This window comes from Vicia villosa, unplaced genomic scaffold, assembly GCF_029867415.1.
Source record: "Vicia villosa cultivar HV-30 ecotype Madison, WI unplaced genomic scaffold, Vvil1.0 ctg.004275F_1_1, whole genome shotgun sequence".
NCBI classification, from domain to species: domain Eukaryota; kingdom Viridiplantae; phylum Streptophyta; class Magnoliopsida; order Fabales; family Fabaceae; genus Vicia; species Vicia villosa.
Genome location: NW_026706403.1, coordinates 129173 through 154356, shown reverse-complemented (window position 1 = coordinate 154356; position 25184 = coordinate 129173). Strand labels below are relative to the sequence as shown.

The following is a 25184-nucleotide window of genomic DNA, read 5'->3' as shown; positions in this document are numbered from 1 at the left end:
CTTTTCCTTAAGAGATTTCATGTTCCTGAGGGGGCAGAAATAGCAGTATTCATAATCCATTAGGAACTCACAAGGGCCAGGAGCTTCTGCTTCACATTTCTTCTGAAGCTTCAGAAGGTCAAAATTGAACTCCCTTCTTAAGGCTCTCTAGAGACTCCTTGTAGCAACATAATCCGTCCTGGAATTATGTGCAACCTTCAAGGCTTCTAGTCTTGTCTGTACCTTTTGTTTCAGAAATTCAAAATTTACACCAACAGATAGTTCAGGGTTAGGGGTTTTGAATTTGGTGGAAGAGGAATATGGATACAGAATGAAGTAGGGTTCAGGTTCTCTATCAAGAGAAAGCAGTGATTCTGCTTCATCCTCAGATTCCAGGTTAACAAAGGCAGGATCAGGACGTGGTTTGGGGGTGAAGTTACAGGCACGGAATACTTCTTTTAAAGAATCAGAATTTGGAGATTCTGATGCATTTACATTGTTGGGAACAGGGGAGGTAACAAGTTCATAGTTTGAATGAGGAGGAGGTTGAGAGGTGGAGATATTTGTGTGAGGGGGAAAGAGGGTTTGAAGGGGTAGAACATCAAGAATAGGTTCAGCAAAGGGATGGTCAGAAGTAGTATAGGTTTTGGGTGAAGAAGGAGGGGTGAGAACTTTGGTGGTTGAAGGTGATTTGGTGGAGGCTTTTTTCTGGTTGTATTTCTGGTTGAGATGGTTTTGGAACTTCTGTTGGTACAGATTTTGAAATAACAAATGGAACAGAACCAGGTTCAGAAATAAACACATCTTTAGGTTTCTTGGGAGGCCTTTCAGAATCAGCTTCAACTTCTTTCCTCTTCTTCTGAATCTCAACCTTCTTTCCTGCAGAAATTTCTTTCTTCCTTGCTTCTACTTCATTTTCCTCTTCATTCTCCTTCTGTTCTCCTTCAACAGCCTTCTTTTTCTTCTTCTTCTTATCTTTCTTTTTCTTCTTATTCTCTACGTCCTTCTCATCATCCTTCTTCTTTCTTTTCTTTTGAACAATCTTCTCTTCTTTCTTATTCTCCTTTTCAACAATAACTTTGTTATTTTCTTCAGCAACTTTTTCTTCAATTCTCTTCTCCTTACTAATAGAAGGAACATCTTGCTTACGCTTTGTCCTTCTTTCTTTTTGAGAGGCAGCTTCTGGTAAATCTTCTACTATACCATCCTTGGTACACGGAAGCTTCTGCCTGCTTGTCCTCATCTTAGTATCCACAAAACCATCCTGTTTGAGAATATTAAGGTAATGAACCTTACTATCTGGCTGTTCATTTAGAAAGAACAATTCAAACTCAGCAAGAACTGGTCCTCTTCTATTTCTAACATTTGGATCTGGTTTAGGAGCAGTACCAATAGCTTAAATAAGACCCATTTTCTTCAAAGAAGTAGCATTCAAGACACTCCCATTGATTGTATAAGGATCTTTGACTATTCCAACATTTTCCAACTCTTCAACCATCTTGGTTTGAACCAGAAGATTGATAATAATCCTTCCAAAAGGAATAACAGTTCCTTTCTTCTTTGTTTTGCTCTCATCTCGAGAGTCCTTTACAGCATTCCACAAGTGATTGAAAATTATGTAAGAGACATCCACCTTCTTATTTGTACCAAGGCAGTACATGATGTATTGTTGATTGCTATTAACGAAATCAGAAGAACTGGTTGATTTCCTGTGGTAAAAACAACCTAGCAGAATCTTTGTCCATACTTTGTATATGTTCTTCAGATCTTTAACTCTAGTTGATTTCTTTCCATCAGTAAAGATTTCAGTATAGACTGCATCCCAATTTGTTCTTAAGGTTGCTTCAGTCTCACCTTCAGCATTCATCAAATCAAACAACATTCTCAGTGTGTTTTCAGTGATGGAGAAGAACCTTCCATGAACAAACGAAACTATGGCTTTAGGGATAACAAACGCATGAATCCAGAACTCCTTCACAAGGTCTGGATATACCGGTCCACAGAATTCAAGAAACAAAGACGACCAATTCTGAAAAACCAAGTTGTCTTTGATATGGATTTGATGTTCTTCCAGATTATCAACATCCACCATCAGTTCACAAATAACTTCTAACTGATCTCTAGGAATTGAGCAAGTGATCTGAGGATTGAGTTGTTGTTTCTGTTCTTGTTGTTGTTGAGACGAAGAACCAGCATTTGATGATGAAGAAGCAGCCATTGACACTTTTATGAGATTCTTGGTTTTCCTTTTAGGGTAAGAGAATAGGGCATATAGATTGCAGAAATGCATACACAATGGAGAGAATGAGTGCGTAAAAGAGTGAATGATATGAGAGGGCGGTTTAAATAGACACAGATTTGAAAACTAAATGCAATTAAATTCTGAGAATGAACAGTTACGAAATGCAGAAAATCAATGCATTTAATGTTGAGTGACGTTAGGGAAAAATGTGATATTTGAAATAATTTGCACAGTTACCTAGGGCGGCGTCTCATCAACTGCACGCATGCTTGTCCCTTTAGAGTGAACACGTGTTCATCTTCTGGAATAGCTAGTGACAGTTGTTTTGCTTTAAAAGAGATTCTAAATCAACTTAGACATATGAAACATTAGCAAGAACAGAATCAGAATATCTAATTGATCAACAATCAGAACTTCTTATAAAAGAAAATAAATGATCATTTCAAATCTAATCCATATATCATAATTTCTCATCTTCTCATTTTGGGCATAAATCCATACTGAGATTCTTCAGAATAAACTTAAACCTATCTTCAGCAAGGGGTTTTGTAAAGATATCAGCCCATTGATGGTCTGTATCAATAAAGTTTAAAGATAGAACACCCTTCTGAACATAGTTCCTAATGAAATGATGTTTAATCTCAATATTTTTAGCTTTGGAATGTAAGATTGGATTCTTAGATAAACATATAGCAGAAGTATTATCACAGAAGATAGGAATGTTACTCTCATATATCTGATAATCTTCTAGCTCACTCTTCATCCAGAGCATCGGTGTACTACATCCAGTAGCAGCAACATATTCTGCTTCTGTTGTAGATAGGGCAATGGTAGGTTGCTTCTTGTTGTACCAGGAGATCAGGTGACTTCCAAGAAATTGACAACTTCCAGAAGTACTTTTCCTTTCAATTCTATCTCCAGCGTAATCAGCATCACAAAATCCTACTAAGTTGTATTCTTCAGATCTTCTGTAGACTAAACCAACATTAGTAGTACCTTTCAGATACCTATGAATTCTCTTAACAACTGTTAAGTGAGATTCTCTAGGATCTGATTGGAATCTTGCGCACAGACAAACAATGAATAAAATATCAGGTCTAGAAGCAGTAAGATATAGAAGAGATCCAATCATACCTCTGTAGAGCTTCTGATCTACCTTCTTACTTACCTCATCCTTACCTAGGACACACGTTGGATGCATAGGAGTTTTTGCTTCTTTGCTTTCTGAAAGATTAAACTTCTTCAGAAGTTCTTTCACATACTTGGTTTGATGAACATATGTTCCATGAGAAGTTTGATTGATCTGGATCCCAAGGAAGTACTTGACTTCTCCCATCATGCTCATTTCAAACTCAGCCTACATAGACTTAGCAAACTCCTTTCCAAGTGTAGCATTAGAGGTTCCAAAGATAATATCATCAACATAAATTTGGCAAATTAAAATATCATTTTTAAAGGTTTTACAAAAGAGAGTAGTATCCACTTTTCCTCTAGTGAAACCATTATCCAGAAGGAAAGAACTTAATCTTTCATACCAAGCTCTAGGAGCTTGCTTTAGGCCATATAATGATTTCTTTAATTTGAAAACATGTTCTGGAGACTTAGAGTCTTCAAAACCAGGAGGTTGGTGGACATATACTTCCTCATCTATATAACCATTTAAGAAGGCACTCTTAACATCCATCTGATACAGAGTGATGTTATGTTGAGTGGTAAAAGAAATTAACAAGCGAATAGATTCTAACCTGGCCACTAGTGCAAAGGTTTCTGTATAGTCTATGCCTTCTTGCTGACTATAGCCCTGAGCAACCAGTCTGGCTTTGTTTCTTACAACTTCTCCTTTTTCGCTTAGCTTGTTTCTGAAGATCCACTTGGTTCCAATGATGTTGAATCCTTTTGGTCTAGGAACAACACGTCATTCCTTGTATACTGATTGAGTTCTTCTTGCATGGCAATTATCCAGTCAGCATCCTCCAGAGTTTGATCAACAGAAGTTGGCTCGATAAGAGATACTAGACCAAATTGACATTCTGCATTGTTCTTAAGGAATGATCTGGTTCTTATAGGATCTTCTTTCTTCCCAAGGATAACATCTTCTGTGTCAGCAGAGGTGAGTCTAGAAGATCTTCTGATAGTTGGCTCTTCAGAAATTCTGAGATTTTCTAATGAAGCAGCAACTTAATCTTATGACACTTTGCTTATGGGTTCTTCAGCTTCTGAGTTAGAGACTTCAATATCTGCAAAATTCTCAAACTGCTTTGGCTTTTCAAGACCAAGCTTATCATCAAATCTGATATTGATTGATTCTTCAACAATCAATGTTTCAGTATTGTATACTCTGTAGCCTTTTGAGCGTTCAGAATATCCAAGAAGGAAACACTTTTGTGCCTTAGAATCAAACTTACTCAGATGATCTTTAGTGTTCAGAATATAACATATACATCCAAAAGGATGAAAATAAGAAATGTTGGGCTTTCTGTTCTTCCACAATTCATAAGGAGTCTTATTAAGAATAGGTCTTATGGAGATTCTATTCTGAATATAACATGCAGTATTTATTGCTTCTGCCCAGAAATGCTTAGCCATATTGGTCTCGTTGATCATGGTTCTGGCCATTTCTTGTAGAGTCCTATTCTTTCGCTCTACAACTCCATTTTGCTGTGGAGTTCTAGGGCAAGAGAAATCATGGGCAATACCATTTTCTTTGAAATAAATCTCAAAGAATTTGTTCTCAAATTCGCCATCATGATCCCTTTTGACCTTTATGATTTTACACTCTTTCTCAGATTGGATCTGAGTGCAGAAGTCAAAGAATACTGTATGAGACTCATCCTTGTGTTTCAAGAACTTTACCCATGTCCATCTGCTATAATCATCTACGATGACTAATCCATATTTCTTCCCTATGACAGATGTTGTTTTGACTGGGCCAAACAGATCAATGTGCAGAAGTTCTAGCGGCCTAGAGGAAGAAACAACATTCTTAGACTTGAATGCAGGTTTTGAAAACTTCCCTTTTTGACATGCTTCACAAAGAGCTTCTGATTTATATTTCAAATTAGGGAGTCCTCTGACCAGACATAAGACAAGTTACCTTCTGATTCTTAAGATCTTGAAGATCAATCTTGTAAATGTTGTTCTTTCTCTTGCCTGTAAATAAGATTGAGCCATCCTTCTGACTTACAGCTTTTCAAGACTTTTGATTGAAGATTATGTCATAACCATTGTCACTTAATTGACTTATGGACAATAAGTTATGAGCTAATCCATCTACAAGAAGTACATTAGTTATGGAAGGAGAGTTACCAATACTTATGGTTCCTGAGCCAATTATCTTGCCCTTCTGATCTCCTCCAAACTTGACTTCACCAGCGGACTTAAGCACCAGGTCTTGGAACATAGACCTTTTTCCCATCATGTGCCGCGAGCACCCAGAGTCCAGGTACCATGACATGTTTTGCTTTGTCTTCTTTGCTGCCAAGGATATCTGCAACAGAAATTATCTTCTCCTTAGGTACCCACATTTTCTTGGGTCCTTTCTTGTTAGTTCTCCTCAAGTTCTGATTGAACTTGGGTTTAGCATGATAATTAACAGGAGGTACAGCATGATATTCCTTAGTTTGAGCAACATGATATTTTCTATTTTGTGTCACATGCTTCTTTATATGTGTAATGTGAAAGATTTTAGCATGTGAAGTGAGGCTAATATCATGGGAGTGGCCATACTTGAACTGATCATATAATGGCTTGTATGTGATTTTCATATCATCAATAGGTTCAAGTTTGTATGGGGTTTCACCCTCATAACCTATGCCAACTCTCTTGTTTCCACTAACAGCATATATCATAGAGGCAAGTTGACTTCTACTAATACATCTAGATAAGAATTTCCTGAAACTCAAGTCATATTCTTTAAGAATATTGTTCAAGCTTGGAATAGATTTTTCTGAGCCAGAAGATGACTCAGCATATTTAGATAGTTTTAAAACTTTTTCTTTGAGTTCATAATTTTCTAATTCATGCATCTTAGTTTCAGATACAAAGAGCTTTCTCAGCTTTTTGTATTTGATACTAAGCTTAGCCTTGATTTCAAGAATTTCAGCTAAACTGGAAGCTAGCTCATCTCTAGACAGTTCAGAAAATACCTCTTCAGAGTCAGAGTCTGATTCTGATGTAGATTCTGATTCAGCATCCACAGTAGCCATCAGCGCTATGTTGGCTTGCTCGTCTTCAGAGTCTGAATCTGATTCTGATGAATCTGAATCATCCCAAGTTGCCATAAGACCTTTCTTCTTCTGGAACTTCTTCTTGGGTTTCTCCCTCTGAAGCTTTGGACACTCACTCTTGTAATGTCTTGGCTCCTTACACTCAAAGCACGTGACCTTCTTTTTGTCAGATCTTCTGATTCCAGAAGATTCTCCTCTTTCAGGCCTTTTAGAACTTCTGAAGTTCTTGAACTTCCTTTGCTTACTCTTCCAGAGTTGGTTTACCCTTCTGGAGATCATGAACAGTTCATCTTCTTCTTCTGATTCTGATTCTTCAGAATCTTCTTCTTCCGCCTGAAAAGCATTAGTGCATTTTTTATTCAAAGATTTTAAAGCAATAGACTTACCTTTCTTTTGAGGTTCATTAGCATCCAGCTCTATTTCATGACTCCTCAAAGCACTTATCAGCTCTTCCAAAGATACTTCATTCAGATTCTTTGGAATCTTGAATGCAATCACCATTGGGCCCCATCTTCTGGGCAAGCTTCTGATGATCTTCTTGACGTGATCAGCCTTTGTATATCCCTTGTCAAGCACTCTTAATCCAGCAGTTAGAGTTTGAAATCTTGAGAACATTGTTTCAATGTTTTCATCATCCTCCATCTTGAAGGCTTCATACTTCTGGATTAATGTAAGAGCTTTTGTCTCTTTGACTTGGGCATTTCCTTCGTGAGTCATCTTTAATGATTCAAAGATGTCATGGGCAGTTTCTCTGTTTGATATCTTCTCATATTCAGAATGAGAAAGAGCATTCAGCAAAATAGTCCTTGACTTATGATGATTTTTGAATTGTTTCTTTTGATCATCACTTATTTCTTGTCTTGACATCTTTGCTCCACTAGAATTTACTGGATGTTTGTAACCATCCACAAGCAAGTCCCATAAATCACCATCTAGACCAAGAAAGTAACTTTCCAATCTATCTTTCCAGTATTCAAAATTTTCACCATCAAATACTGGTGGTCTAGAATATCCATTTCCATTGTTGTGTTGATCATTTGAAGTAGATGTAGAAGTGGATGTAACAATATCAACCATATTGACTTAGTGTTTTTCTCACCCTGAATCTTTTTCTAACACGGTTAAGTGCTTGCACCTAGAATCGGTGCTCTGATGCCAATTGAAGGATAGAAAAACACTTAGAAAGGGGTGTTTGAATAAGTGTAACAATTGCACTTAAGGTAAAAAACAATTGCACAATGATTTTTATCCTGGTTCGTTTTTAACGAAACTACTCCAGTCCACCCCCTTGGAGTGATTTACCTCAACTGAGGATTTAATCCACTAATCAATCTTGATTACAATGGTTATCCACTTAGAAACACTCTAAGTCTTCTAGAGTATACTGATCACACCTTGATCACTCTAGGAAATCACCACTTAGAAACTTCTAAGTCTTCTAGAGTCTACTGATCACTCTAGGAACCTTTTAAAAATCAATGTAAAATAAATGTTTACAAGAGTATGAATTTGCTTCTTAGAAAGCTATAATCACAACTGTGATATTTCTCTTAAGTTCTAAGCTTATCACTTGCTAAATATTACAAAGAATGTGAGGTTGAAGATGAAGTTCGTAAGTATTGATTTCAGCAGCGTTTTGGTATTCTTGCAAGAGTTATATGTTGCTTCTGATAAGAACTTCACTATATATAGGCGTTTGAGAAGATGACCGTTGGAATGCATTTAATGCGTTGCGTGACTGGACAGCTTTGCATTTAAAGTTTTCACTGTTTTGTCAACTACCTCGAGCCATGCTTTTCTCTGCTTTTACTGACTTTGCCTTTTGTAGCTTCTAACATTCCTTTTGTCAGTCAGAGATTAGACTTTGTAGCCTGTCATCTAGTACTAACTTCTGTTCTCAGATTTTGTGAATACAACGTTTGAATAATCAGAATCAGAGTTACAACTTGGTGTAGAGCATCTTCTTGTCTTCTGACTTTGAAGTGCTTTAGCGTGATACCATAAGAACTTCAGTGCTTCTACTTCTGATCTCAAGTTCTTCTGATGCTTCATAGACCATGTTCTGATTCTGCTTGACCATCTTCTGATGTTTTGCGAGAGCATGTTCTGATGTTGCAATCCTGAACCTTCTGAGTCAGTGCTTCTTAGCGCTGAATTGTGCATACTCCTTATATATTTCCTGAAATGGAAAATGCATTGGATTAGAATACCACATTGTCTTATACAAAATTCATATACATTGTTATCATCAAAACAAGAATATTGATCAGAACAAATCTTGTTCTAACATGCTTTTTGTTTATTCTTCTTTCAAAGCAATTCTGCACTATTTCAATTAGACTTTATGTGCAATTTTTGGATATTCAAACTTCAAAAGTCCGAGCACATACATTTTTTGTTATACTATTCTGCAAAAATTGTCCTTGGTATTTTCTCAAGTTTAATCTATTAAGTGAACTAAAACTTGTGATTTGATTTACTATAAATACCCGTAAGCAAATTGGCACGCCTAGTGGGACTCTTTTATGCAAGAAATTTTAACTTCTACAGAAAAATGTGGTGTCTTTTATTGTTTATGTTGTTCTTCATACATGAAATGTCTTCGATTGTTGAGCGTGTATGCGTCTTAGGAGTGGTAAAACTCTTCCTGAAATGACTCGTCCAACATTAAAAAATTTCCCTCCCTACAACAATGCTCAAAACGTAGAAGAACAACCATTCGTATCGTCGATTGGTAATGCAGGAACCTCAACTTCAATTGGAGTAACCGCTCCTGTCATAAGCTAGATGCCAGTTTCAACAATATTACCAGAAGTGGTAGTTTCCCCACAACATTCAGCGAATATTCCAACTACACACAAGAAATCATAGGAGACCATAGGCCTTATTTCCTTCCATATTTTACACTACCCCCTAGAAGTAGATAATATCCTTATGGAATGCCAACTGCAATGATGGAAGACCTACAAACCAATTCATCAACATATGTAGATTGTAACACCCTTCTAAACCCCACGGAAATTAATAAAATAGTTCAGAGTAAAACATGAAAACAAGGGTGTCACAATTCCAATTAAAACAAATTTATCATAACTTCATTGTCATGCTTTCACTAAGGAACAATTCATCATAATACATAAACATCTCATGTTAACACAGCGGAAAATTCATCATATGGATAAGCATAACATCATCTATGCAATATCCCACAGAATTAATACAATAACAACACGATAGAGTATCATCATAAACTCTGAACTAGCGTTCCCCCAGTGTTACAATATCAGAGCATGACACCTGACGCTACACTAATACACTGACTTATGAGCTAATCCTCACCAAGTCGAAAGCAGCTATCCTCAATCTGAAAATGTCAACAGTAAGGGTGAGTCTCATCACAGTTAACAAATGTTATTGCATCTTAAATAACAACACATCATAGTTATATCATTCACCCAATTTCATCATATTCAGATTATCAGGAACGTCCATCATTTACACAAATGCCAACAGAACACATCTTTCAAACAGACAATCATACTCAACATTAATTCAACAAAACACGCAACCAACACATCATCAATATTTATAACACTGGAATACTTCCAATCATGTTATAAAAGTATGCATATGTATGAACTGACACTATGCATGTGGTACCAACCTCATCAAATGGGAATAACCGATGACCGATCCAACATCATCAAGATACGGCCCTGCCAGCACAGATTCCACACAATGGGAATCATGCCCTTCACTGATCCAACACACCCTTATGGATACAGTATCATCAATGAACATGAATGAATGCAAACATACATGAACATACTTATACCATCGTCAAGTCTAATGAGTAACATCGTCAAATACTCATTTCATCATCATCATCATCATCAACATCATCATCATCATCATCAAAGTATGTTTATATACATTAGCATCATTCAAATACAATCAATCATCATCATCATTAAATAACATACATGTGTCCACATCAATTATCATCATCAATAAGAAGAACACACATGTATCCGCATCATTCCACAACAATCAATCATCATCATATAATTCTCAACAAATCATCACATCATAATGTTTTTCAAAACAACATCTTATATTGTCACATTTCATCAAATATGTCAACAATACATCATCCAATTAAACAAATCGTCACATGATTAATATTTCAACATAGCATGTATTTAACACATCTCATCACATATATGTACAATACATCATTCACCAAGGAATAAAAATCATATTTAAAAAATATTTGGATTCACACCTCATTCCATCATTTAAACACGTAGACCATCTCGTAAGATTCATCGTGCTCGAAACGACACTAAAAACAGACTTACGGTTCAAAAGTTACACATCATTTAACTTTTCCAAGAAAACAACCATCGCTACAGCACGCGGCGCAACCAAGGTTCGCGGCGCGACCTGAACCACACAAACGCGTTCGCGGCGCCAACCTTTGCACGCGGCGCGATACGAGAAAACAAGTACGCCTTCGCGGCGCCAACACTGGGACGCGGCGCGAACTGGCGATTTCACAGATTTTCGGGTATGCGTCAGATCCTGCGATCTGACTCAATCTGAGTCCAAAACTGACTCTAAACGTCATATACAGGCAGTTAATCATCAATTGCATCATTATTCATCATCACACATCAAAACAACACATAATCAATCAATAATCCATGCAATTTTCATCAATTCATAACCTCCCTAAACCCGACATATAATCCAATTGACTTAACAACATCCCTAATCAATATTATTATCCAAGAATACGATAATAGATGATAACCGGAGAGTCCCCCCTTACCTTAGCCAAAGATTCTTAATTGGTCTCTCCCTCCATTGCTCCTCTTCACGTACCAGTTTTCCAATCCCTCATCTCCTTTGTTCTGCTTTTCACGTTCCTTTTTCATTTCTCCCAATTTTCCTTATTTTTATGAAAAATAACATTTTAATTAGTAAAGGGCTTTACTAACATAGCACCCCCTCTTTACTAATACCACACTTGGCCCAACACTATAAACCATCTTTCTTCCAATTAAATCCCACAAACCACCAATAATTCTAATTATAAATTAAATTTCCATTTAAATTAAAAATTAAAATATACGGGTGTTACAACTCTCCCCCACTAAAAGAGTTTTTGTCCTCGAAAACATACCTCAAGTAACCAGCTCGTATAAGAGTCCTTCACCTGACTCTCCAGCTCTCAATTAACATTACCATCAGTTCATCCTCAAAAATCCATTTGACATAACCAACAGGAAACATGTTTCGTACATTCAAATCCCAGTTCTTACGTCGCATTTGACCATCCAAAAGGATACCACTCGCTATATCTCCAAAAAGGTTAACAACAATAGAACATTGAGGTACAACCTATACAATACGCTCAACAGTCGAGTAATACAATTACACAATCTATAGTATGATCACACTGATCAACACTGCAGTAATGCATACCATCTACCAACATACCAACCTTAGACATACTCTTCCATCTGAGCGATAAAATAATACTTACACTTTTCACCAACCGCTTCCTTCAAGAAACTCAATACTCATATTCCTATACCATTGAATTCCAATTATCTGACTCCTCTTAAGTCAAGCCATCGATTATCCAACACTTTACATTCCGTTTTTTCCGCACTACTCTGATTACTCATCACAATCATCTATTACCAAATAGATTTCTGAGTTTCACCCGATTCCGACTCTCTTTACTCATTCGTCCAAGAATCATTCTTCATCATTCATGGTACCAATTTACCACTCAGTAATACTTACTCGCACTCAAAAACAAATTCCTGAGTTACTACATCTATTAAACATTCCGGCCATCGGAACGAGTGCACACAAGTAATTATAATCACGCTCACCAGCCTCAATACGCCATTTCTTACAAAACAACTCAAATTGAGTTTCGCTATTTTCTAAGAATTAAATCAACTCCTCCCTTCATAGAGTATAATTCCTCATTATATCTAGAATCTAAAATAACCCCTTAACAACAACACAAAATTATTACAACGTCATATAGCATCAACTCTTCGTTTTAATTTCGCCGAATACATACTCGTTAACTACGTACAACCGTAATAACATATTCATCATCTCGGCAATTATTCAAAAGAGTTATAATTCTTCGACACGACATCCTTACATCCACTGGATTCTAAATCCAACATATAGATCAATACATATTCTCTATGTAGGCTTCCGACATATTAATTCCTTACTTCCCGCGAGTAGTACTCATAACACTACTCCACATCACACTTTCGTTGCGCGACTCTGATTACCCGTCTTAAGTCATCATCCACCATGTTGCACTCTTTCATATTCACTTCTTCATAAGTTCACACAACATAGTGAGTGATTATTCTCACGGCTTAGTATTCATCACATCTTATACCATTAAGGTAACAAAACAAGCTCATCTCATCTATATGATTTCATCTACTACCAACAAGAGATTTAGGGTGATCAAGTCCTAAATTTGTCAATATTAGTTGAAAATCATATTTAAGCATAAACCGTCGTTACTACATAATAGTGTCCCTTTTCGAGTTTGCACCCAAACTCATTAACATCGTCATAGTCCAATAATTCACTATGGTGTCCTTCTAGAATATCCTTCTGAAGCTCAAAACATCAGTTACACAAATCCAATCACTCAACCTCATTACACCGTTCTCGTCGATTCTGAATTCACCGCCTTTACTTTGGTAATTCAAAGTCAATCTATCGATCAACTCAACATCATCTTTCTGACCTTCTCTAATCTCGTCAAGAATACCACTAGTCATCTCTAGCATACTCAATCTAACACTATTAGGAGTGCCTTCACATACTAACTCAAGTCTCTAAATTGTCCAATTAAATCCAACTCATTCATCATTAGCACCGACATTTTAAAGACTTCTTACGCAACACAATAGCACAACATTCATACTCGTGGTTTTAATCCAAATTCCATGGCATCCTTCACGTCCAAATATCATTCCACTCGGAATTTCAACAAAGTCTTCCTCACATCAACAGATGTTAGAAATCCTCTAAAATTCTTCTTTTATACTTATAGTTACTTTGCCATCACAAATACGATTCCAAGAGTTCTAAAGTTTATCCCATCTTTACTACTAATTCACTTCTCCCTAAAATCCATCGGCCCTCAAACCATCTTTATTACTGAACAGCTCATCAACTTATTCATCAACATCGTTCCACTCAATTTTTGTTTCAAACAATCCCGGTAGTAGGCATTCCTATTCAACTAGTTTCACGTTTCCTTAACCGACTCCACAATATCTCCCTATAGGATCAATCTACTGTATTTATAACTCTCCCATAAGGTAGAACATAATCTCTCCTCTTCGTAGGTTCAAACGGCACATTAATCCGACGCTCGAAACTCAAGATATGGATTTTCCAATCGTTATCCGAAAAATGCAACACTGACATCATGCAGCGACACTCTATACGATATATCCAAAACTCCTAAATTGATACATTCAATTCTTAAAATTACTTCTCAACAAACCTTTTAATTATTCCTTTAATCCATTCAAACTGACACTGACATCCCGTGCAGTACCAATAAACAAGTCTAGTTATAAGAACAAGAGTAACCGCAACTTCACCTCTTTCCAACGTCATCTGGTCACAATTAACTATGTTACAGCTTCTGCAACTATTTTTATAACAAAGTTCATCTCGTTAGCTTTCCGACGCTTCAAACGGAACTCAATTCGGATGTCCAGAACTCCAGTTATGAATTTTCGAAGTTCCGCAGCTATTCAGCAATTTTCCTGCGTTTTGCTTACGAAAATCTCTCTCCAAAACTCATTCTCTTCAACTCTATCACATTCCAAACAGCCCCTTATCGTATCTCTTCACTTCCAAACATTCTTATGACTTGAGCAACACATCATATCGCCGAAGTGCGATTTCTGGAACATTACGACAGCAATCCTCTTTGCAAACTTGCAGCTGAATCTCTTCCGAGACGTAAGGCTACTCAACTGACATCTTCGCAGTACACCAGTAGAGCTGACACATCGTAACTTTCCAATTTCCTTCTCTTACAATAACTGTCAATTACCTCTAATCATCTTCCTTCAAGATGTTCCAACTCAATTCCCAGTGAAGTCTTAATTCCAAGTCACCTTCAACTCGGGAAACAACAAACTCCAACAATGCTTGCATTGTTGCCAACAACAGCCTACTGAATCAATCTTCTTACAACTGAAACATAACCGAGAAACGAAGCTTCTCCCCCACTTGTTTCAATCCAACACCTGCAACAAACAACCAAGTACCGACAGTGATTCACTCACATGTCGCGTACCAAGGAATAAAATGCCGACAATATACAACTGTCGCGCAACTCAACTGACTCAACAATTGGCCGGACGGACCGACCTGCTCTGATACCACTATTGTAACACCCTTCTAAACCCCACGGAAATTAATAAAATAGTTCAGAGTAAAACATGAAAACAAGGGTGTCACAATTCCAATTAAAACAAATTTATCATAACTTCATTGTCATGCTTTCACTAAGGAACAATTCATCATAATACATAAACATCTCATGTTAACACAGCGGAAAATTCATCATATGGATAAGCATAACATCATCTATGCAATATCCCACAGAATTAATACAATAACAACACGATAGAGTATCATCATAAACTCTAAACTAGCGTTCCCCCAGTGTTACAATATCAGAGCATGACACCTGACGCTACACTAATACACTGACTTATGAGCTAATCCTCACCAAGTCGAAAGCAGCTATCCTCAATCTGAAAATGTCAACAGTAAGGGTGAGTCTCATCACAGTTAACAAATATTATTGCATCTTAAATAACAACACATCATAGTTATATCATTCACCCAATTTCATCATATTCAGATTATCAGGAACGTCCATCATTTACACAAATGCCAACAGAACACATCTTTCAAACAGACAATCATACTCAACATTAATTCAACAAAACACGCAACCAACACATCATCAATATTTATAACACTGGAATACTTCCAATCATGTTATAAAAGTATGCATATGTATGAACTGACACTATGCATGTGGTACCAACCTCATCAAATGGGAATAACCGATGACCGATCCAACATCATCAAGATACGGCCCTGCCAGCACAGATTCCACACAATGGGAATCATGCCCTTCACTGATCCAACACACCCTTATGGATACAGTATCATCAATGAACATGAATGAATGCAAACATACATGAACATACTTATACCATCGTCAAGTCTAATGAGTAACATCGTCAAATACTCATTTCATCATCATCATCATCAACATCATCATCATCATCATCATCAAAGTATGTTTATATACATTAGCATCATTCAAATACAATAAATCATCATCATCATCATTAAATAACATACATGTGTCCACATCAATCATCATCATCAATAAGAAGAACACACATGTATCCGCATCATTCCACAACAATCAATCATCATCATATAATTCTCAACAAATCATCACATCATAATGTTTTTCAAAACAACATCTTATATTGTCACATTTCATCAAATATGTCAACAATACATCATCCAATTAAACAAATCGTCACATGATTAATATTTCAACATAGCATGTATTTAACACATCTCATCACATATATGTACAATACATCATTCACCAAGGAATAAAAATCATATTTAAAAAATATTTGGATTCACACCTCATTCCATCATTTAAACACGTAGACCATCTCGTAAGATTCATCGTGCTCGAAACGACACTAAAAACAGACTTACGGTTCGAAAGTTACACATCATTTAACTTTTCCAAGAAAACAACCATCGCTACAGCACGCAGCGCAACCAAGGTTTGCGGCGCGACCTGAACCACACAAATGCGTTCGCGGCGCCAACCTTTGCACGCGGCGCGATACGAGAAAACAAGTACGCCTTCGCGGCGCCAACACTGGGACGCGGCGCGAACTGGCGATTTCACAGATTTTCGGGTCTGCGTCAGATCCTGCGATCTGACTCAATCTGAGTCCAAAACTGACTCTAAACGTCATATACAGGCAGTTAATCATCAATTGCATCATTATTCACCATCACATCAAAACAACACATAATCAATCAATAATCCATGCAATTTTCATCAATTCATAACCTCCCTAAACCCGACATATAATCCAATTGACTCAACAACATCCCTAATCAATATTATTATCCAAGAATACGATAATAGATGTTAACCGGAGAGTCCCCCCTTACCTTAGCCAAAGATTCTTGATTGGTCTCTCCCTCCATTGCTCCTCTTCACGTACCAGCTTTCCAATCCCTCATCTCCTCTGTTATGCTTTTCACGTTCCTTTTTCATTTCTCCCAATTTTCCTTATTTTTATGAAAAATAACATTTTAATTAGTAAAGGGCTTTACTAACATAGCACCCCCTCTTTACTAATACCACACTTGGCCCAACACTATAAACCATCTTTCTTCCAATTAAATCCCACAAACCACCAATAATTCTAATTATAAATTAAATTTCCATTTAAATTAAAAATTAAAATATACGGGTGTTACATAGATAACATAATGTCTATTGTGTCACCACTTAATCCATACTTAGCATTATGATCTGCTATAAGCAATCATAGTCGAATGGCACAACCACATGGAGGGTTAGATATATCCCTCAAGTCATGTCACCCTTAACTACTAGTTCCCTTTTGTCTATGAGGAAAAAAATGGATAAAAGTAACCATGATATGGGGAATATGCTTACGCAACAAATTGGTATTGTGTTTAATCCTTTGATCCAAAATACAAACCATATTTACCAACAATTGGCTCACCAAATAGGTCGAATTGTTGATTTCTATGTGCTCCTCAACCGCCTATTCAACCAATCCCTCAAATCTAAAATGTTAGGAAAGTTTAAAATCTATAAGTGACAAACAATTAAGGGATTCCTAATAATCAAGGGCAGCAACAAGTTGTGTTCTAACACGTCAAGCAACCCATACCCAAGGTAGTTGGGGATGATGTAGGTTGAAATAGCCCATAGGTAGTGTTAGTTAATAGAAATGAGAATGTGAACCAGGTAGTTAGAAAGGCCAACAAAAGAATTTTGGGGGGCAAAGTAATATAGCCAATTTGGTCGAACAGATATTAGCCCAAAATGGGGGGGGGGGGAGTAGAGAGCCAATTAGCTCATTAACTTTGATAGCATTTACATATTGTACTTTTTCAAAGTCTGTAACTTTCATATTAAGCTGTCGCAGCAGAAAAATTTAAATTAAGCTATTGATTAACTTAACTTGAAAAGCAAGAGTCCCCACCGAACTTTATTGTTTCTAAATGAAAGGGAAATTATTGATAAAATCCAACAAAAGAAAAGATTTTGATATAGGGGTTGGTTATGCAAGGGGAAGGTATTAGCACCCCTCACATCTGTGGTACTCCACAAGAACAATTTGAAAATTTTTGTTCAAGATTAACACGGTATTGTTTGCAAAAATATTGAGGAGATGAGAAAAGAAGTTGTTTTTTTGTGCTTGGCAAGACGACGCATCTTGTGTCTACATACTCCTTCTATGCAATAGGAAAGTCAGAGCATTTGTAGTTCGTGTAAAAAAGAAAACACTTAGGTTTGTTTGTTTGTTTTTAATGGAAAAGACATTTCGTCGCCTTCGAGTGGAAAACACCATTTTTCATCCACAAGTATGAAGGAGTATATATTTGCATCATCTTGATATGGAGAACTTTACTTGGACTATCTCACAAGCATGTCTCAACATTCAAGTTGAAAATATAAATCACTTCAACCACATCTCTTTGGGGCTTAGGGTTTGCATCACTACAAGAATTTGACTAATGCTTAGTGTTTGAATATACTTAAGTGTATTAGCGTTTATTAAGGAAATATTTGACGTCACTTGACAAAGTCAATGTTTATTTAAAAAATAGTTTGAAGTTTGAAAGAAAGAAGGTTTCAAAAAAGAGAGAAGCTTTGAAAATTGAAGAATGGGGGTAGGAGATGAAGAGACTATCCTAAAATATGAAATAAAAGGTCTCGTTGTTAGTTAGTCCAAGAGAAAGCCTGGGTATATGCAAGTGAACTAACCACAAGATGGAGCAAGTATTTGATGTAACACCCGAGGCCAAATAGGGCAGAGTGTGGTTGTACCGCAAGTAACATTCGTGGCCAAAGATGGCAAAGAGTGATTAGTACTAACTATATCAATAAGCTGCATCTTCTTTTCGGTAGCCTTACCACAAGGACTCCACAGTTAAGCATGCTTGACTTGGAGTAGTAATTGGATGAGTCACCTCCTGGGAAGTTTCCCGAAAAGTGTGTGAGTGAGGTTAAAGCATGCTGAAAAGATTCGTGTTGATTTGTGGGGTCAGTCGATAATCCTGAAAGTAATATAGGGCGTTATAAATGGTATAAGAGCCAGACCTCTTCCGGTACGATGTTGTTCGAGGACGAATCACGCAGGAGCTAGTGGGCATGTAACGCCCGAGGTCGAAGAGGGCACATGAAGTCTCAAGTGTCAGATAAAATTCAAAGCATCAGATGAACCAAGTATCAAATGAATCAAAGACTCAGATGAATCTTAGGGTCTCAGATGAAAAATTCAAGCAAAGGAAAATCGTTCTAAGTCTAAGTCCAAAGTTCAAACTCCACAAGCATATGATAATAACCAATAGTTCTCAAGAGCACATCAAATTTTTTTAGGGTTTTTACTTTATTATTGTTTTTGGTCTTTTAATTAATCAAGGCAAAAGGAAAGCAATAAAGACAATAAGCATAAATATAATGACAAGTATTAAATGACATGAATGTAAATGGCATAAAGTAAATGACATTAAAATAAAAGTGCATAAAAGTAAATGTACATAAAAGTAAAGTTAGCACAATTATAGGTCAATATTAGTGTTATTGATGAATCAACCAAATCGGGACAATTTAGCACTATGTTAAACAATCGTAAGTGTACTTATGTAGAAGTAGCACCAATATGAGGCCGATCAATAGAAATTTGTGTTCCATACATGTTAGAGAAATGACTAGAATCATTCTCCTAAAACAATGTAGCACAAGTCAAAACAAAAGCAAAAAGAAAGAGATGAAGAAGAAGTAGAGATCAACCAAATTGGAAACACACCAAGGAATCATTCATCATCAAGTTCACTCACTTTTCTTAATGGCACAATGAGATAAATATATCAACAATCTAAATTATAAAATATGATCCAAATGATCATTTAATGATAAGTTTGAAATGATGAAGGTTCATGCAATCAAAGTATCATCCAAAGGACTTTTGAACTTGATAAAACATTAATCCCCTTATCATGATCCAAAGTCAATAGACGTCAAACCAAAAAGATGAAGAAAAGAATTTAAAATGTATTAAAATGATTTTTTTAAAGAGTTAAACTAGAAATTAGATATAAAATTCAAAATATGCATCAAATGATCAAATAAATTATCAAGAAAAATATTTAAAAAAATCAGAAAAACTATGATGGAGATCTTTTTTCTGACTTCAAACTATTTTCTTAATAAACCATGACTTTGTCAAGTGACATCAAGTATTTCCTTAATAAATGCTAATACACTTAAATATATTCAAACACTTTCAAAAAACCTAAAAAAGGACCAACATCACCAAACATTCTCCTTGTGCCCTTGTGCACTTTTCTTTTTAAACTTTTTTCAAAAAGGAAAGCATTAGTCTAATTATTGTAGTGATGCAAACCCTAAGCCCCTAAGAGATGTGGTTGAAGTGATTTATATTTTCAACTTGAATGTTGAGACATGCTTGTGAGATAGTCCAAGCAAAGTTCTTCATATCAAGATGACGCAAATACATACTCTCTCATTCTTGTGGATGACAAATGGTGTTTTCCACTGGAAGGCGACATAATGTCTTTTCCATTAAAAACAAACAAACCTTCATGTTTTCTTTTTTACACGAACTACAAATGCTCTGACTTCCTTATTGCACAGAAGGAGTATGTAGACACAAGATGCGCCGTCTTGCCGAGCACAAAAAAAATAATAAAAACAACTTCCTTTCTCATCTCCTTAATCTGTTTGCAAACAATATTGAGTTAACCTATAACACAAATTTTCAAAAAGTTCCCGTGCAGTACCACAGATGAGATGCATGCTAATATCTTCCCCTTACGTAACCAACTCCCGCATCCATATTTTTTTTGTTGCGTTTTACCGATAGTTTCCCTTTTCTTTGGAAACAATAAAGTTCAGTGGCGTCTCTTGCTTTTCAAATTAAGTTAATCAATAGCTTAATCTCAATTTTTCCGCTGCAACAATTTGATATGAAAGTCACAGTCATTGAAGAAGTACAATATGTAAATCCTATCAAAGTTAATGAGCTAATCGGATCAAACGTTCGCTTGACTTGTTTAACATGAGAGACTTTTGACTAACTCTCACGGCACAAGTGGAACCCAACTACCCCTACAAATTGCAACTAGTGTACCCATATGGAAGAAATCTTGGTTCACGGGCTTCGGGATTACTTTTACGCAACACATGTTTAGATTAGACTTGTTCCATCTAATAAAATGACTCGGTTTCACTCCTTTTCTTGTAGTGATTGGATCTCTTACAATCTTAAGGAAAACGTTGCAAATTCACACAAAGAACAATGGAGGTCAATATTTATAATCTCTAGTTGATACTTATGGAAATAGAGAAACAAAAAAATTTTCAAGAAGGCTTTCAGCAACCCAGGAACCCAGTAATCCAACGAAAACAATCATGCAACTAGAAGACTACATCCACCGCATAATGCAGAAGTTAGTTCAGGAACATTGCTTTCAGTTATATAAAATTGGGAAACAAATTATTAAAAAGAAAGAAGACATATAAAATCTCATAGTCGATTAAGAAAGGCTAACTGAAATAGTAAAAAAAAAAATTCACACGTAAGTAACATGATCGTTAAAAAAAACGTATTATTTTAGTGTTGCAAAATCAAAAAATTAATTAATATACAAAAGCATATTACAATTACTAAAAAATAGTTTATAAGACAAGAAATAAATAATATGTCAAACATTTCCACCGTCAAACTCATGGTTGTTTTAAACAAGGAGGCTGAAAGTTTACATACAATGACAGTGATTACTAGAATTATGAAAATGATACAGTAACTTATATACACCAAGTCAAATGCATTTCAAGTAATTTATATATATAAAGTACCATATTGACAAGTAATTAAGTTGAGTTAGTTTATTAATTCACCAACAATATGGGCGTATAAACTATAGCAATAAAGACAATTTTCTTTTTTATAATCCAGAAATATGGCTGTTTGGAAGAAAGAAGCAAAATTGATCACTATATAAGACATTAGAAAACTCTTGCAATTTGGAATTGATTTGACTTTATAAACAGTTTTCACATTCAGATTTCCAATCGTGCTTGCCATTTCCTCTCTACAATCAGAACTAAGCATCCTCTGACGCGTTTTCATTCACAAATATTTGTTATTCATATTTAATTTAACAAACAAGAACTCGTTTAACATTACATAGCAATGATTACCTACTCTCTTCATTGACTATTTTTATGTCCTACATTAACTCATATAATTGAAAACCTCTAAAAACAATAAACTTTAAAATACAGAATGATGGTATGAACAAAGGTATAGGATGTACACCATCCTTGAAAGTTTAAACAATAATATAATTTAAAAACTATAAGCCAGCCTGTTATAATGTATTTGAAATATTCAGAAATCTTATCATCTATGCTTGAGCAAACACTATATAAAGAGTTCCAATACAAACTTAAGCAATCACAGCAACTAGCAAACATTCTTTCAAGGACCTCATAACAGAAATACACAAAGTTAGAGAATATGGGAACCTCAATTGGGTTGAGGCATTGGCCTCAACTCATCTATGCAATTGCATTTTGCTTAATCGCAAGCAGTGTATCTGCTGATGATGATAATAAGCCTTACTATCAAAGCCAACCAAACAATCATTATCCAACACCACCAAATCATGGACAACAGCCGCCATATTACTACAAGTCTCAACCCCCACCATCTCCTTATGTCGACAAATTCCCTCCATATTACTACAAATCTCCACCTCCTCCTTCTCCATCACCACCACCACCTTATGTCTACAAATCTTCTCCACCTCCATCACCCTCTCCTCCCCCACCATACGTTTACAACTCACCGCCACCTCCGTCCCCTTCACCTCCTCCTCCATATATTTACAAGTCACCACCTCCTCCGTCTCCTTCACCTCCTCCACCATATGTCTATAAGAGTCCGCCACCACCCTCTCCATCACCACCGCCTCCATATATCTACAAGTCACCTCCTCCACCATCTCCCTCACCACCCCCACCCTATGTTTATAAGTCCCCACCACCTCCATCCCCTTCACCTCCACCTCCATATGTTTACAAGTCACCACCTCCTCCATCTCCTTCACCTCCCCCACCATATGTTTACAAGAGTCCACCACCACCCTCTCCATCACCACCACCTCCATATATCTACAAGTCACCTCCTCCACCATCTCCCTCACCACCTCCACCATATATTTATAAGTCACCACCACCCCCTTCCCCTTCACCTCCTCCACCATATGTCTACAAGTCGCCACCCCCACCATCCCCATCCCCCCCACCTCCATATATTTATAAGTCTCCACCCCCACCATCACCTTCACCCCCTCCACCATATATCTACAAGTCTCCTCCTCCACCATCCCCTTCTCCCCCCCCACCATATGTTTATAAGTCGCCACCACCTCCATCCCCTTCACCTCCTCCTCCATACGTCTACAAGTCACCACCTCCACCTTCCCCGTCTCCACCACCTCCATATGTTTATAAGTCCCCACCCCCACCCCCACCATCACCTTCACCCCCTCCACCATATGTATACAAGTCTCCACCTCCACCATCTCCATCCCCACCACCTCCATATGTTTATAAGTCTCCTCCTCCACCATCCCCTTCACCACCACCACCATATGTTTATAAGTCGCCACCACCTCCATCCCCTTCACCTCCTCCTCCATACGTGTACAAGTCACCACCCCCACCTTTCCCATCTCCACCACCTCCATACGTTTATAAGTCCCCACCCCCACCATCACCTTCACCCCCTCCACCATATGTCTACAAGTCACCTCCTCCACCATCTCCATCCCCACCACCTCCATATGTTTACCAGTCTCCACCTCCACCTTCTCCTTCTCCTCCTCCACCATACTATTATAAGTCCCCGCCTCCTCCTTCGCCATCACCTCCTCCTCCATACGTGTACAAGTCACCACCTCCACCATCCCCTTCACCTCCTCCTCCATATGTTTACAAATCTCCACCCCCACCATCTCCTTCACCTCCTCCACCCTATGTCTATAAGTCACCACCACCTCCTTCACCTTCACCACCTCCTCCTTACTACTACAAATCTCCACCTCCACCATCTCCATCACCTCCTCCACCATATGTTTACAAGTCACCGCCACCTCCTTCTCCTTCACCGCCGCCTCCTTACGTTTACAAGTCTCCACCTCCACCATCTCCATCACCTCCTCCATATCATCCCTATCTCTATAACTCACCCCCACCTCCCATCTATTAAGCTTATGGCTAAAGTCGTGTGAAACTTTTCAATGAATTATGTTAAACATTGTTGTTGTTGTTTCTTAATTTGTATTTAAGCTTTTATTTGTTAATAAAACAATCTCCATTGGATTAAGAGCCTAAGTTTTGTTCTAGTGTAATTGTGTATGTATGGTGCTAATTCATAAGTCTATATTATCTACTTCCTTTAGTTGTTTTGGTGATTTTACATACTTTTATTTACTTATAACTTCATATCACCAACATCAACTCACAAAATTATATACTGTTAAATTCTTTTTTTGTCACCAAATACAATTTGATTATTTAATCAAGTGAATTCTTGTTACCATTCATATACATAAGATGAATATACACTGACACTAAACAAATAAAAGTATACCAAAACAAATTAATAGACCTCTAGTAGATCAGAGATATGATGAATGCAACTTTCACACAATCAATCAAACCTACATACAACAACTGTATTGGCTGTACCAAATAATAAAACTGTGAGTTTAGTTTTGTCTCCATTGAGATTATGTTCTTAAGAATTACACAATTTTGACCGAATGATGGCTGAAAAAGTGGGCAACATATGAGTTTGCATTGATTAAAAGTAATAGACTTCCTTCTAGCATATTCTATTATATGCAATGTATGAATGTGATCAATATAATATGTAATTGATTAACTGAATGAACATAATTGAAATAACAAGAATCAAGCACAAACAATGTGGCTAAAGATACATACATAGCTAAATGTTGAAGTTTAGTCTATCATTTATTGATTCAGTTTGAATCATCCATTTGATCAAGTTAATTCAATTCATCTCTAGATAATTTAGGACATGCTCACATTGAATAATAAAATTTTAGCATACCTCTAACCCTTACATAAGCATACCTCATAAATAATAAAGACTAACATAATCATAGTGAACAAGTAACTCAGTAGGAAGTTATATAAGAAATAATAAACAATAATAATGAGTATGAATTCTTATAAAAAAAACTAGGGTTAAGAAGCAAATGGAACACAAGTA

The 25184-nt window shown here is 36.7% G+C and overlaps 1 protein-coding gene across 1 annotated transcript; it reads left to right on the top strand.

Annotated features, from left to right (window-relative positions):
- The first annotated feature begins 22318 nt into the window (after positions 1–22318).
- On the top strand, positions 22319–24344 carry LOC131641925 (extensin-2-like). Its single transcript, XM_058912226.1, has one exon. It carries the CDS (start codon positions 22398–22400, stop codon positions 24150–24152), a length of 1755 nt encoding a protein of 584 aa, XP_058768209.1. The 5' UTR covers positions 22319–22397; the 3' UTR covers positions 24153–24344.
- Positions 24345–25184: the final 840 nt, after the last annotated feature.

Coding starts and splice junctions, on each gene's coding strand:
- LOC131641925 (XM_058912226.1), top strand. CDS start 22,398: ATGGGAACCTCAATTGGGTTGAGGCATTGGCCTCAACTCATCTATGCA.